The 16,251-nt window shown below is 36.1% G+C and overlaps 1 protein-coding gene across 8 annotated transcripts in view; it reads left to right on the top strand.

Moving 5' to 3' along the window:
- ASPH (aspartate beta-hydroxylase) overlaps positions 1-16,251 on the top strand; it is a 110,363-nt gene that overhangs the window by 81,916 nt on the left and 12,196 nt on the right. For all 8 annotated transcript variants that reach the window (XM_054003098.1, XM_054003343.1, XM_054003406.1 and 5 more), the window contains 5 exons: positions 2,815-2,913; positions 3,589-3,678; positions 7,085-7,222; positions 12,918-13,053; positions 13,925-14,016. In XM_054003098.1, the coding sequence (XP_053859073.1) occupies positions 2,815-2,913; positions 3,589-3,678; positions 7,085-7,222; positions 12,918-13,053; positions 13,925-14,016 (555 nt within the window). The remainder of the gene's footprint in view (positions 1-2,814; positions 2,914-3,588; positions 3,679-7,084; positions 7,223-12,917; positions 13,054-13,924; positions 14,017-16,251) is intronic.

Below are 16,251 nucleotides of genomic sequence, written 5' to 3'. Positions count from 1 at the left end.
AGTAGATGAAAACACTCTGCTATGTTTTACATTTAATAGCTAGTTTACTTATTTGCCAGTCAATTCTTATTTTTCCTTCCAAATTTGTTACATCTTAGCAACTTATTTTAAAAGTCTTTAGTATGTGTTTCTTCTTTTAGCTACAGAAGCAATGTGTATAAACATTGAACTTCCGACCAAGAGAGTTTTTTGCTTCCAACTGTAGTGTGGTATAGTATAACTTGCCCAAAATACACTTTTCTAGTTTGTGTTTGCCAGAATTTTTTACTGAACCACAGATGGAAAATGGTGTCCAGATGGAGAGGATTTCGGTTTTGCCTCTAATATTAAATCGTTTTCCTTTGAATATTGCACTTAGGGACATGGAAACATAATGTTAAGGGTAATCCTAGTAGAATTCAGAGTTATTTGTATTTTCAAAAAAAACCCCATAACTTTAAAAGTAGTCCTGGTAGAATTAGAACTATTCTTGGTTCAAAGATACACAGATTATAAAAAAATACAGTGAAAGAGAACTTTGTAAGAGTGGTTACTCAGCTAATAACTCTTTTTCTGCCTCCATGCTGAGGACATGTGTGCATGGTTCAGTGCAGCATTATAGAGACACCCATAAGCCAGCTCTGATTGAGCTATCTCAGGTACCAAAACCAGAATATCCACATTAACACAGTACTCTGCCATGGCTAATTAGTCTCTGATAGCCCCAGAGGTTAATTTCTATATTCATGATTAATATTTAATGGGCTATGAGCAGTTTAGTAAAACTTATTTCTAAACATAATTAATATTGCACGCAGCAACAGCAACAGAGTAATACAATTTACATTAAATACTTCCAGTGTAATTTCTGCTGATTGTATCTCTTTGCTTCTCTTTAGGGGCTCTGAATGTAGATCATTCCTTAATGCAACTCGGCATAGTTTAAATGAACCATAATACAGAAAATTTTATTCTGTCTTAATTAATCAGATAGCTTTATCCTATAGTTAAAGAAACTGTAACGAAATTATGTGGCTAATAAATATTTCTGTCAGTCATTTCATTTCACCCTGCAGGTACAGATTCTTGGATCAAAATAATTACACACAGAATGCTGTAGTCAAAAGGCGTAACATGCAGAAGGTGGTAGTGTAGTCTTATACTAGAGGTCAAGCTCATGCTTACTGTGGTACTTTTTCCTAATAATGTCTCATACTATGGACTTCAAATAGGTTCTCAAATTGTTTGTTCCTTCATAATAAGTATTTTCTGTGAAAAGAAATAAAATGCTGCTATTTTTAACTCATAACATTTTGTACCTTCATGGCTGTGATTTTTGGTTTTGCTTGGATGTAGTTGGTGTGTTTAAGATCTGAGAAAAGAGAGAAATTGGTCCAGAAAACTTCTTATGATTTTGCTTGTAATTATTTTGATTGAAAAGTAATATCAGACAGTGACTGGAAAAGGCACAGGGAAATAACTATAATGAATGCAGGCATTTTATCCATGGTATAAGTTTAGTAGCTTCAAAAATGGATTTAGGCAAGAGAAATTGCTCATCTGTCTGTTGTTTTGTATTTAGCAGCTGTCTAGACATTTGGTGGATATCAGCCTCTGTAATTCCACTGCCTGCCAGGTTCCTGTGATGATCCTCATAGACTGAGGCTCTATCCTGATAAGACTGTCCACACTTATTTTAAGGAGAGAAGAGGTGTAAAAACAGATTAACTTAACCATGTAATTGGTATTGCATAGAGCTACAAATTTTATGGAATATGTACATCATAGAAATGCAGAGTTGAAAAGTAGGTCAAGACATTCTCTCTAATTTTTACCCTTGGCCGAGGCAGACCAATTGCACTTAAATTATCTGACTGGTGTTGGGGGTGCATGTTTCAGAATTCAGGTTGCCAGCTTTTCACTTCCTTCCCCTGAAACACTGCCCCATACACTGATCCTTTACTACAGCTGCCCCTGCACTCACAAATCCTTGTCTTCCACAGTCCCCATGAAATATCCATCTCTGGACATTTGTCCATGAGTTTCCCTTTTCTGCAATATTAAGCCAGTTTGTAACTCAGATACGATCTGAATCTTGATGAGCGTACCATATCTTTTAGCTGAATTTAACATGCTTAGTCTTGGTCAAGGAGCGCAAAACTACACAAGAATAATTTTTCCATCACCTTCTAGTGGAAAAGCACATTGAGTCACTACTGCACTAGACTTTTTATTACCTTCTTTCTCATGGCCAGAAAAGTGCACACTGTTCCAGAGAGTGCTGCAGTTCACCACTGTGCTGACAGTGCCCTTGGAGTTCCAGGGTTTGCACATCCCCATTTCACAATGCTGGCATTACAGTACAGCTTCTTTCTAAATTGTAGTCATTATGCTTCATGTATTTTCTCTTGCAAAAACCAGTTAATGTATATAATTTTAAACTATTTCAGGTATGTTTCTGCTGCTGTGTTTCAAGAGTAGATGCTTTCTTTCTTATCAGTCCAACCTGGAATAGGTAACTTAAGTGTTAATAGTGGGTTTAATTCTGTAATGTAGCATGCTATAACTCAAGAGAGACGTGTAGAAAAGGACAGATAAGTGAAAAATAAAGCAATTTCTATTGAAATAATTTTACTTCTGAGACTTCAAAGTTTGGCTCATCTGGAGAAAGCACAAAAGTGAATGAGGAAAAGAAAGCACAGACAAGCCAAGGGTTTACCTGAGAATCAGTAATGGAAGACAATACCATTGCATTACTAAATAGAATTATGTGCACAGGTTTGTTAATTTGCATAGATTCATGAAGGTGTATTTAATTCATTTTCTCTCAAACAGGTTCTAAGTCTGGCTCCAAATGATGGCTTTGCCAAAGTACATTATGGCTTCATCCTGAAGGCAGAAAACAAGATAGCAGAGAGCATACCTTATCTACAGGTACTTTTTCAACCACAGGAAATGTTTTACCAGCAAACAGTAGAATTGGAATGTATAAAATATATCAGATTAGAAGTGTACTAATTACAAATCACTGCTTAAGTTATTTGTTGGACTTATACTGGTGTATCACTGCTTATGAACTGGAACAAATTTGTACATTGAAAATCATCAATTCTTAAACGTCAAGTTTTTGTTTTATTAATGGTTAACCTGAAGAAAGAGCTCTGAGCCTCAAATTTTTTTGAGGTTGGTAGTATGCTGCAAACCTAAGGTTCTTGAAAGATCCAGAGAAGTCTTGTGTATACTTCTGAGTGTTTGGGAAGAAATACTACAGAATAAAATCTTGATCCAGCTTTATGAAATGCTTGTATATGTTTATGGGGTTAGGGGAAAGTATCCATCTCTGAATATGCCTCTGTCTTGGAGGGATTGAGGGGAGAGGCTGTGGGATTTGGAAAACTGGTAACATTTCTCAATGACTTTCTACTGACTGTATTCATTCAGCTTAAGTTCCAGGTTACCATGGTGGTTACATTTTTTACCTAATTTCATAGCCTGTCTCTTGCATAGGATTGACAGACTATTTACAGAAGTCAAATGATGTATTTTAGAAGTCCTATTGACATTTTCGTATACCTTTCATTTTTATTTATTTATTTATGTAATTTTTAGGAAGGACTGGAGTCTGGTGACCCTGGCACAGATGATGGACGTTTTTATTTTCATCTGGGTGATGCGTTACAGAGAATGGGAGACAAAGAGGTACACATTTAACATGTTCTTGCTTTAAAATCTAAATCTCTGAGCGGTGGCAGAATCCAGAAAAGCATTTAATGATGGGCTTAATGTTGAAAACAAGAGTAGTTTGATTGCAACAACAATCCAGAATGCGTGTGTACAAGTCAAGATCAACAATTACAATTAGCATTACAATATAATCTCTTAGCATCCCTTGCTTTAGATTTAACTTAAAATGTTGAAGCTGGCATAGGGCAGCTTGAAACAAGGAATGAAAAATTTACGAAAATTTTAAATGTTTCTAGAACCTGTTTTCTGCTTATATCACTTACAACACAGATTTTAATGAGAGTTAAAAGAATCAGTTACATGTATATTACTGTACAGAAGTTCTTGTATAACACTGTTTTGTAAATCTTCCTTTCTTTCCAAGGAAAAAGCACCAGTGAGTATGAGATAAAAGAGGATCATGAGAGGACTAAATGTGTGGGCTGAGTTATGAAATTTTTTCAATAACTAAATTAACAAATCAATCAGAAATTTGTACTATGTATCTGTTGAGTGGCCAACGAAAACAAACATATGATGCTGGAAGCTATAAGAGTTTCTCTTTTGTTTATTTGAAATCAAATTATACCTAAAAGCAAAATTTAAATGTATGAATTTCCACTACGGTCATGGTAGGGGAGCAAAGGAGCTTTTTTGAAGACTCTGGTTAGTCATGTACTTTCATATGGACATGAATTTATAAACAACAGCAAAAAAAAAAAAAAGCCAGTTCCTTGGTGAAAAATATGAAGAGAATAAGCATTAAAAATCAGAGTAGAAATAGCCACGATAATCACTGATTTTTAGTTATTTACCTAATCGTGTGTGCAATATTAATACCTAAAAAACTGTAAAAAATGCTGACCCCTTTTGTGCTGTGGCCAAGTCAGTAGGTGGTTCTCCAGTATGAACTGTAGACTTCATCACTGGGCTGTGATGAAGCCTCTGTATGTGACCTTTCTCAAGTCAAGTTCATCAGGTTCCTTTTTTTTTAATAATTCATGGAACTTTTATTACAATACTTTATATATGCAGTAGATCTAGAATGTAATACCCAAATTTTAAGTTAAATTGCCTTCTCAGCAATATTCTTCCAATGAGATTTTTTTTAATTGTTCATTTTTAAGTGAGAATTAGTTTACCTCATTTTACTTAGAAACACATGCACACAGAGTCTGCTTTCACACTCTATCTAACTCTGTCTCCTCTCTGTACATTTCCATGGAACATTCTGAGTTGAGTTGCTGAGCCTAGAACATCCCAATGACATGTTTGAATAAAGACATCACAGAGATGTAATTAATGTACAGCATCTCTAACCCCAGGATAATTATGTGTTAATGTTTATGGAGTTAATGGTCAAATCTGCTGAAGAAAAAATTTAATTAATGACAAATGAGCTTCTTGTGATAGAGAAGACTTCTAAATTTATCAGTGGAAAGTCCATTGTTCAGCTAAATTTTTCTCACTGACCTTGCTAGACTTGCTGAATTTCAAGATTTAATCAGGGAAGCAGATCAATATTTAAGTTAGATGTGACATTGCTATCATTGAAGGTTTGTTGAAGGGAGATATTAATCTATTAGAGCTAAATTAGGAGTTATGAATGTGGCCTTGGGAAATGTTAGGGGTACAGTATTGAGTATGCCTTCTCCAACTATAATTTGATAAAATGCCATATTGGCTTAAGAAAAGAGAAGAGAATTTAAAACCGTGGAAGTTGTTACAGAACAAAGCACTCTTCACACAGAATGTATAAACTGAGTGCATCTCAAACAATTTCTGTCCTGGAAAGGAGAGCTACACTGTTGTAGCTGTCCATGTTCCACTGCCAAGACCTTCATGAGAAAAAAAGGACTGGTTCTCAGAGAGTCTTGAGAATGGAAAGGATGAGTGAGGCACCTCACCCTATTCCATCTTGGTAAAGGCAATTTCCATAGCACAATTCTTCTAATAAATAAAAATTAATTGTATTATACATGGTAATAATAGCTGATATATCTTAAAGAGCAGCAACATTCATACTCATCACTCAGGGGCTGAAACAAATAATTCATTCTGCTTATCCTTTGGGCTAACTCCAGACATTGCAATTGTGTGTAGGCAGTCAGCATGAACCATCTATTGACATCTCACTGGTATTTTAACTTTGAGGAACCAATGTTATAAATCCTAATGCTTCCATTTCAGAGAGTTAACCAAGATAACATCAACATTTAAAGATATACTGTGTATTACCTTATTATTTTTTTGACCCATCCACAATTTTACTGAGCTTCTCTAGGGAGAAAAAGATGAAGTTTATATATGATCTGCTGTTATTCTGTTCATCCACACTACTTTTGTATACTTCAAATAAATACTGTAGGGCAACAATGTATTGCGGACTTTGCTCCATACTTTGGGAGAGTTATAAAGATCAGAGTTCCACATTTTTCAAAAACCTGAAGAAAGTTTACAGACTCTCAACAAGGACTTTGGCCAGTTTCTGTTCAAGGCAGGGATTGCTGCCTGCCTCAGTCCCTCCGCTCTGGAATTTTGTTCTCATATTTCCCTACTTAGCTGTCTTGTTTTTTTTTTAGTTCATGGTGTTTTGTGGGCAAATGTTGTTTGATTATTTGGGGATTTTTTTTTAAATTAAGTTGTCTGACATATTGCAGCTCTGGCAGCAATGCTGGGCAGGAAGGAGGCAGCTCTGTATAAACTTCTCTGCATATGGTTTGTCACAGTACTACAAATGCTGGATCTTTTCTTTCCATGCATCTCATTTTCTTTCTTTGCTTTTTTTTGCTGCTATGCAGGAGTAAAACAAGTTGTGTAAAGGGAGAGTAAAGACAAGCAAAGGTCCAGTATTAACTTCAGCAAGTTTCTGTCATGTGATCAATTTTGGTGTGGCGAAAAATATTTGAAGAAACTCAAGTGCATTTAAGTATTAGATAATTAACACTTTAGATCCACAAAGTCATCGTTGTTTTCATCATCACAGCATCTCCACTGGCAGCAGAAGACAGACATCTTTCATTTGTAGGTAGAGGATTGAAACAGAGAAAATGAAATTGACCAAGATGAGAAACAATTGGATATTCCAAGTCCAAGGACAGGGCGTGAATTACTGGTCCATATTTGATGTGAATGGTTGTGAGAAGATTGTCCTGTTTTGTTAATGTTGGACTGGACTCTCTTGGCCAACTGATCTATTTTGATATTTGGGGTTTTTTGTTTGTTTGTGGATTTTTTCCTTAAATATTCATCAGTATATTTTATTAAAAGAATAACCCCAACATCCAAAGAGACAGTCTGCTACCTTGCCAGGAAGTGTTACTTTTTTCCTGTAGGAGCTTGGCTGATATGAACTTGGTTATTTACAACTACAATGTTTTAGGCATACAAGTGGTACGAACTTGGATACCAAAGAGGTCACTTTGCATCAGTTTGGCAGCGCTCCCTCTACAATGTCAAGGGACTGAAAGCTCAGCCTTGGTGGACAGCAAGGGAAACTGGGTATACAGAACTGGTGAAGGTAAGGCTTCATTACACTTTTATTTTTGTTAAAATTGCAGGTATAATTTCAGTTATTAAGCAGAGAAAATGCTAATCAATAAGGTCAGAACTACTGACTGCGAATTCCAGACACCACTGTCAGACTGAGCACAAGATTTAAGTAAGATACTATAAAATAAGCTTAGACATTTTCAAATTTGAGAATAGGGACAGGATGGCTGAAATTAATAAATACAAAATTTGCATGGTAGGCAAATGTAACATCTCAAGTGGAAAATGACAGCATTTGGTAATGTCTGGAATACCCACTGTGACTTTTTAATTTGTCAGGAAAGGCTGTGCTTTTGAGCCCTTGTGTAATATTTAGTGACTTTGGAAGTTTTTAATTGCATGAGAGAAACAAGTGTAGATTCCCAGTGATGGATTTAACAAAATATAATAATGCAGAATTTAAATTCTTTAAAAGGTTTATTTATTTATTTATTTAATGCAAGGCAAGTAGTTATTGTTCATAACAATAGCTTTTATTTCCAAAATTGCATTGTTTTTTATTAATTTATTGTAATTCTAATAATAATTCCTAAAAAATTAGGAGGAACCTTTTTTCCTGTATGTTTCAGTTATTGGTGTGTTGTTTGGAGAAACTATTATGGATAAATAATTTAAACCCAGAAAAGTATATTTGTAAGGAACAAATTCCTTCAGAGTGATTGTTTCTTTATACTTAGTTATATAGCATATTTTAAAAAACACTATGGAATGATGGTTATTTTAAAAAAATAAAAGTAGTTTAAAAAGGAAGATTGCTCTTTGTTATGGTTTTGATGGCAACAAAAATAAAGCTAGAAATTTAGATTAAAGTGTGATTCTCCAATGTAATCTCAGCCACACCATAAAGCAGTGAGCTTTATGGACTAGCAAATGAAATGTGTTCATATTGAACTAATTCTTGAGGTATGTGGGGAATGGATGCTTCTTGCCATAAAAGATATGGAGAAACTGGGAACTTCTTAATATGTTTCTGTCAAACAAAAAGGAAATATACATATTGGTATTTTAGAGCTACATGCAGTGTTGTTTTACAGTTCCTTACATGTAAACCTTTCAAATTCCTATGTCACCGAAGGTAATGATCCATTCACCCTTGGCTTGAGTCAGCTTTGAAGGGTGAAAGAATTCAGTTGATATTACAAAATGGCCAGAGCTTCACCTTGAAGGGGTTTTTTTCAGATGAATCAGGCTGTATATGGAGGCCTTGGTTTGGATCAGCATTTTGAGTGGCTTCTAGAAGAGCTGCTCAGAAAACCAGCAAGGATAAAAATTCACCCCTGACCTCCACAGTACAACTGCCTCTCTGGAATTCAGTAATACCTTTTCATTCCAGTCATTTCGTGGTACATGTTTATTAGCAATATGTCAGTGAGTCTAGATTTAATTGTGACTAGTAATTTACTTGCACAGGTATCATAATTTCGGAACAGTAAGATCTTTAAGACAATACTCACAGTTTAAAGTATAAAGCCAAAATGTAGCTATATGCATCAGGACAAATATTTGTATTCTTGGGTTTTTTTGTAATTCAAGAAACTACTTGAAGTTTTGAAAGAAAGCAGGTTCAATTCTAATTACATACAATGCTGCAAGCAAGACTAGAAGTAGTATTCTTCAGGAAGCAGCAAAAAATTATTGATGACATTAGTTTTCTAATTTCTGAAGTACTCCAACTTCTGTACATGGTTTAGTTAAAAAAAAAATATTTCTCCTTCTCACAGAGCAAAAACCAATCAACAGTTAGTTCATACTGCTTCATTTCATTACATTTCTCTTACTTCTGTGTGGGAAATGCTTCCAAATCACTGTGGTAGCATTCAGTATGGATATATACTGCACAGAGCACTGGAGGCCCTGACCCTCTCTCTGAGTTTCACTGCTTGTTAAATGGAAAGGAACTATTTTTATACCAATAACTTGGTATCTTAATAATGCTAACTGAGCATTTATTTGGGGCTGGGGCAGTAGTAAAGCTGAACTCTCTTTGGTTCGTTCCATTAACCAGCACAGCTGTGGTCGGTGACATCTTACAGAGATTTATGTAGAGATGTTCTGCTAATGTTTCTGATTTACAGACATTTTAGACCTTTGGATCTGGGAATTCAAGAAACTGTCTTCCTTTTTTTATCTCAGCTGAAAGGAAAACTTACTTTCATCTTTAAAAACCCATCCTTTTCCCTTGGGATGATTAGCTTTCCTCAGCCAGTCTTACTGAGTCATTGCATCTTTCTCCAGTACCTTCTGTAGAACCCCATTCATAGCATTATTCTATTCTGGTGCTCATTTAAAAAATAATAAAAGAGTTACAATGGTGTTGGATCCTAGAGACTTTCAACTGGTCTGAAATTAATATGTAGGCAATGACTTAAGTAACTTTGTCCTTTCTGCATGTTGTGTCCTTTGACTTTTGGAAAGGACCCAGATGATGCTTTGCCAAAAATTTACTACAGTGAATAGGTGATTGATTTTAAGTAGAACTTGTATTGTTGCTTTTCTCTGATGGCTTAGATTTTATTATATAAATTTTCAAGTACATCAAGAAAAATGCAGAAAGACAATGAAAGTATTGGCAGCAGCACATATCTTTATATTTTTCCATAGGTTGACAGCTGGGCCTTAATGGTTGAGGTAATGATCACTAAACATTCATAGTCAAAGGAGAAATTAAATTGAAATGTGTGTTTAAAGTGTGGTTGGATGCTTTAAGGGAAGACTTGTGTTGAAAAGAGCAAAGATGATGCATACAAGTGCTGATGTTTAAGCTCTGTGAGTGATTGAATGGGTACAAGGAATCTATTTTGAATGGTTTAAAACACTGCTCCTTCCTTGGAGGTTATCAGCATTACCCAGTGGAGATGTGGTAACTGATTGTGAATGCTTTCCTATTCTGTTTCAATAACAAAGTGAAGTACATTAAACTCTTCACCACGATTTCATTTTGTAGTTCAGTGGATTAAAATGGATGTGTGGTCAGTTGTTATGCCTCACATGAAGGGTAGCAACCTCTTAATCTCTTCCTGTGTCATTTATAGCCACGCATTGAATGGGTTTGACAGCACAGAGTAAGGATACTTTCAGTGTAATAGTCTCACATAAAAACCTCCAATATTAAAAATCCCTATTTAAATAAAATCTACATTATTGCCAGATGTACAGCAACTGTAAACTTCAATTGTTATTAGGAACTGTATTTAAAAAGCCATATGGAGTTTTATGGGAATCAGCTGCTAGCAAACAAGTACATATGCTCCCAGTGCTGGTTGCCTCCTGATTTTTCACTTGTAATCAGGATACTGCACCAAATATAATAGGAATTTTTTGCTCTAACCTGGAGCTTGAATCCTTACATATCACAGAGCCATAAGTATATTTAACTTTTTTTCCTGCAGACACCAATTCTTGGATCAGAAGCTGTAAGCCCAAGTCCTGGACTTAGTCGTTATGGTTGAATATTTTTTGTGTTCTTACTATTCAAGGTATCCCTGAGAGTCTGTAGTATCAGAGAGACCAAGGCTGGGTGGTGTTTGAACTCCCCACTTTATTTCTCCCTAGTAGCTGTCTGTTGGTCATCAGTGTGTTTTACAGGTGGGGGTCTGTGTTTTCAGGACAGAAACCCTATTGATTTCTGAACAATTTATGTCTAAAACCATTGAGGATTTAGCTCAAATTCGATGAGATGTAGTCAAATAAATTTGTATCTAACACACTGGGGAGGGAGCCTTTAAACACAAGGACAAAACTCACCTGTACAGGTTAACCTTCAACCTGTGGCATTTGAGAGAGTGGAGGTGACAGAGCAGCTGTTGCCTACAATGCCTTGGACCACCAGTGCTCTTCATGTGTCATCTTGTCTGCATGGGTGAATGCTCCCTCTAACCATTTTTCAGCTGAGGAAGTAGGAGGAGTTTGAGGAAGCACAGAACAACTTGGAATATCTTTTGAATGTTTCTAGTTTTGTTGCTCTATATCGCTTTAAATTGAGGCTGGTGTGAGTGTAGGTTATTTTCTTCGTTCTCTTCTCCAGCCAGTGCAAAACCAGGTACTCAAGCTGGCATTTCCTTTTGTGGATAGGGTAGTGCTGAATAACTAGCAGCACTGTTCTCATATACATCTCTGATTAGACAGAAATTTTCAATCTTTTTTTTTTTTTGTACCTTACATTTTGGAAAAGTCAGTTTTCCAAAGATATTCTAAAAAAAAACGAACTCCAAAACAACTCTTTACAATTTTACTTAATGCTAGCTGTTAAATGAGTGTTATAGAAATGAGTGTAATAGAAATGAGTGTAAATTAGTGTTATAGAAACCATCAATAGGAGAATAATGTGAATACACTAGGAAAAATAAGTGTTCTTCCCCGTTTTTTGATAGATGAGAGAAAAAACCAATTTGTTATGATAGAGATTACTATAATAACAGAAGTGAAATCCATATTTTCATACATTTTAGCCTAGCTAAAATTGTTCTAGTGGGAGAAAGTAGCTGTAGTATAGACAACGTGTTCTAGCTCAAGTTTGCTTTGTTGAGCCTTTTATTATCTAGCAATTTAAACCTATTTTGTCAGATCAACTTTTCCTTTAAGTAAAAAAAACTCAAGTGGAACATGCAACTGTTTAATTTACATGAGGATGGCTAATAATCATATGAAGTTTTAAGACTAAAAGGGGGCACTTATATCACCTAGCACCTATATCACCTTTTACTCATCATATAGGCAGGAAGTGAGAGAACATACCATAGCTTATTTCAATGTGAAATGGATTGAAGGTGTCAATACAGAAATGCATTGTTCAAGAGCACAAAGGAAAAATGAAAACTATTCACCCAAAATAAAGTTTAGTGAGAAAAGTAAGCTGCTGGGAAATTGAAGTTACTTTTATCCAGATCCCTTGTTATACTGTGGATTTTCCTTTTATATTGCTATAACATTGAAGACTTATTATTGGTAGAATAAAAGGTTTTCTAAGCTATCTGATTTCTCCAAATATGATGTCCTAAGGCAGCAGAGAACAGAAATTTTAATTCTGCTGTTTTGTGGGTTTGTATGTATGAAGTGTAAGGCAGCTCACATGTTCTCAATCATTGTGTCCATAAATGATCACCTGGCATTTCAAGTTGTATATGATTTTTGCAATAGCATCAACACATGCAAGTGAATCTCAGCAAGCCTTTTTGAAGGTTTAAATCACAAATTTGTACTCAAGTGGTGTGTTTAAATTTGGCCTCTTTGGCCTGTAATATTCTGCCAACACCTGGAGTTCCAGGTTATATGAGTGGTTTTCCAGGAATGATTTCAGGTTGCATGCACAGTATTTAGGAAGCTCAATACATTTAGCTTGCAATACAAAAAATACTTTAAGAGCCCTTAGGCTCATCAAAATGCAAGTTAAAGTGAGGCCTCATCTGTAAAGAGGCTGGCTATTGTTGAAATCTTACAATCCAAATGCAATTGAATCTGAAGAGTGGTGTGAAAGTTATTTTTCCTGCCTTAACATGTCAGAAGGGAATAGAATTTAAAGCAACTTGAAAATAACGATGAACACTCTCTTTTATTGTTTTTAAATATTAAAAAAAAAAAAAAGCTAATAATGGCAGGAAAAATACAAATGGTACTAAAGTCAAACACAGTAATTTCTCAGTGCAGTAACATGGCTCTCACAACAGTCCTTAGAGAAAAACTGGAAGCTTATTCGGGATGAAGGTCTTGCTGTGATGGATAAAAAACGAAGCCTCTTCCTGCCTGAAGATGAGAACCTACGGGAAAAAGGAGACTGGAGCCAGTTTACCTTATGGCAACAAGGTAAAACATTCTGTATTTCTTCTCTTACCTCAATTTCATGATCTCAGATTAACATAGTGTAATAAGGGGTACCAACACAGATTTTTCTAGAACTGTTTTTGTAATCAATATGTACAGAGGAAGGGAACTGATAAAACAGTGTTTGGGACCCCTGTGACAATGAACAGGAGTTCTTCATTCTAAACTATGTTGTCCTCAAATACTTCTAAGGGTCCCTTGAGTATGGTAACTGTTCAATGAGTGTACTCCTCTTCTGGCAAGACTGCCAACTCTTTACCTGGTAATACATAGTACAGATGAGCCTGAGGGAAGATGAGGACTTGGGAGAAGGCACATCCTCAATTCTGTGTTGCCAGCTAGGGGAGATCTGTCATTCAGAAACGGTATGAGCAAAACAATATGACTTTAATATGCCTGCTGCCCTGCCCCTGAGCTGTGCACTGTGAGGCCCAACTCTTGGAATGACCTTAAAGTCTTATAAAACTCCACATATGAAAGAGTACTGTAAAATAAAATATTAAAGGCAAATTTATATAAAAATATAATCTAGTGTTGAAATTTTATGATACTGGGGGCACTTTAGATCTTTTTTTTTCCTATGCATTGACATTAATGATTATACATTTAAAATAACACTTTTTAAATGGTAGAAAGCTTGGTGTTCACAAATAATGTAAAAGTAAAATATGTAGGCTGCTATGATATTACAACATGGAAGTACTTAGGTTGCACAGTCTGTAAAATGGAAATAGTAATATTTACCTGTCTCTCATTGTCAGATCTTTGGCAGCTTTGTTGGTCTTCTGCAAAGCAGAAAATGGAAATATTCGTTCATTGCTCTTACCAATGCTCTATCCATTATTTTCACTAGGGAGAAAAAATGAGAATGCTTGTAAAAGTGTTCCGAAAACATGTGCTTTATTGGAAAGATTCCCGGAAGCTACTGGCTGCAGAAGAGGGCAGGTACCTGGCAAACTTCTTCATATTTGCAAATTCATAATGCTGGGAGCAGGTGATTCTGAGGAATAGAGGCACATGTACAGAGGAATGCACAATTTTGGTGTATTTAATGATGCCTCAAGCACATGATAAACTTTACAATAAAAATATGCCCTATTTAAACTGTCAGCAAATACCAGGTGAAATATGTTAGCTGAAGCCTTTCTATGGACTCTTGAGTTGAGCCATTTTACCTTGTGTTTCCTGGGAGCTCATGGTAGGTACGTAAGTAGTTCTTTACCATGGGTCAACCAGTAAGTAATGCCTTACTAAACCTCAGCCTGAAGTGACCTGATCTGACTCATAGCCTAACTCTGCTTTCAGCAGGAGGTTGGATTATGTCCTTTCTAACCTGAGCTTTTCTTGTTTTTCTGATCTGAACCCAACTTCACATGACTAATTTGGTGAGCCAGATTCTCACTCTGACAAACTTCACCTGTCTACCCCAGCCTGGCTGCATTAGACAGAGGGAGAATCACCTTGTGGAAGCCAAATAGTGCTGCCACATGCTTCTTTCTTGAAGGTGAAGGAAAGAAATTTTATATCCATGAGTGTGAGCGCAAATAAAATTTGTTTCAAGTGTCTACAATGACTATTCAGCTATCAGTTAACCTCACTTAATCATGCAGTAGACCTGTATGGGTCAATACACATGCAGCGGCCCTGTAGGACATAAGTTTTCATTTTTTTCCAAGTTATTATATTTTGTCTACAATGACTACGTGAGAATATTCACATGGCAAAATTAAGGATGCAAAAGTTGAAAAGCACAGTGCTAATGTAGCCCTAATTCAGACCCTTGAGTGTATGTGTTCATCTTTTTGACCAGTCCCTTGCTTTTGATGTGCAGAAATACACTGGGTGGCTACTGCTGTGGGAATGAACAAAGCTGTTGTTCCATGGATTGGTTGCAAAGACAGGTTGTAGTGAATATAACTGATGAGAAGTCATCACACTCAATGTGGCTATAAGAAAACTGCTCTCAGTTGATTCCAGAACCAAAGTGCATCTGTCCCTGAGAGCAGATTCTCTTTGAGAGCTACTGTTTTGTTCTTAATTTCTTGGTGCCCTATATGTTATCACCACAATATGGTTTGCAGAGATGTATATTTACAGCTGTAGCTGTAGTCACATGTTTTGAACATATAAATGTAAAATAATCTGAAAAGTCATGCTCTAGAAGTCTAAAGTTTTACATCCACTATTATGAGAGGCCTAGGAAAATTTTAGTTTTATGCTAGCCATGACTCAGATGTTACTGCTAAAATAAACTTAAAATATCAGCTGATCCCTATTCATGTATAGAAGCACTGATAAGCAATGGGAGCAAACACAATCAGGAAATAAGGAATTCTGTGGTGGATAGATGATTTGGATGCTTTGGTCACCTCATGTAGTGTCGAAGATAAATGGAATGTAAAATAATCAACTACCTGCTCAGTGCTGCTGAGACACTGTATAGAGCAATAGGAAATGATCAAAATTATAGCATTCTTCTTAAAAATAGTAGTAAACTAAAATTATCACAGCTAGTTTTAATTCTGGACATCTCTTACATTGCAGCCATATTACAACTCATTGGTAGTTTAGAGCAATTTACCTATAGCACTTGAGCACAGCAGGCAGATATAATTCACAGACATATCCAGATTGATCTGCATGGGCAGATAATGTACACGACAGCAATCAATCTTCAGTGCTGGCATATTAGCATGACAAAAATTGTTTAGCTCAGATATTAGTAAGTATCCTGCATCACCAGTTGTTTGCATTGTGTTAGGGCCTAACACATCACGGTGTAGCAGAGTTGGGTGGGAGGATCTGTGTTCACCAGAGCCATTGGAGCTCATCACTTGCTGTCATAAGAAACTGCCAGTAAGCTGAAACCTCAGCTTAGAGGCACAAAAAAAACCTCAGACAAGAGGCACACGCTGTCTTCTGCTGGTTTTGTTAACGCTTGAAGAGCATGCAACACCTTAATCTGTAAGATTGATCAAAACTACTCTGTCCCAGCCAAATGTGCACATTTCTCAGTTGGAAAGGTGCTTCTCATCACTGTCATGCATTATTCACACTTCCTGTTCTCTGAGTTGTAGAATGAATCAAAAAGGCTGAGGTGAGAAGGGGTATCTGGGGATTATTTAGTCCAACCCCTTGCTCAAAGTTGATGAATTAGAGCAGGTTGCTGTGTCCAGCCAG

This window comes from Vidua macroura, chromosome 1 (genome assembly GCF_024509145.1).
Source record: "Vidua macroura isolate BioBank_ID:100142 chromosome 1, ASM2450914v1, whole genome shotgun sequence".
Taxonomy (NCBI): Eukaryota; Metazoa; Chordata; class Aves; order Passeriformes; family Viduidae; genus Vidua; species Vidua macroura.
This window is presented reverse-complemented; position numbering and strand designations above follow the sequence as displayed.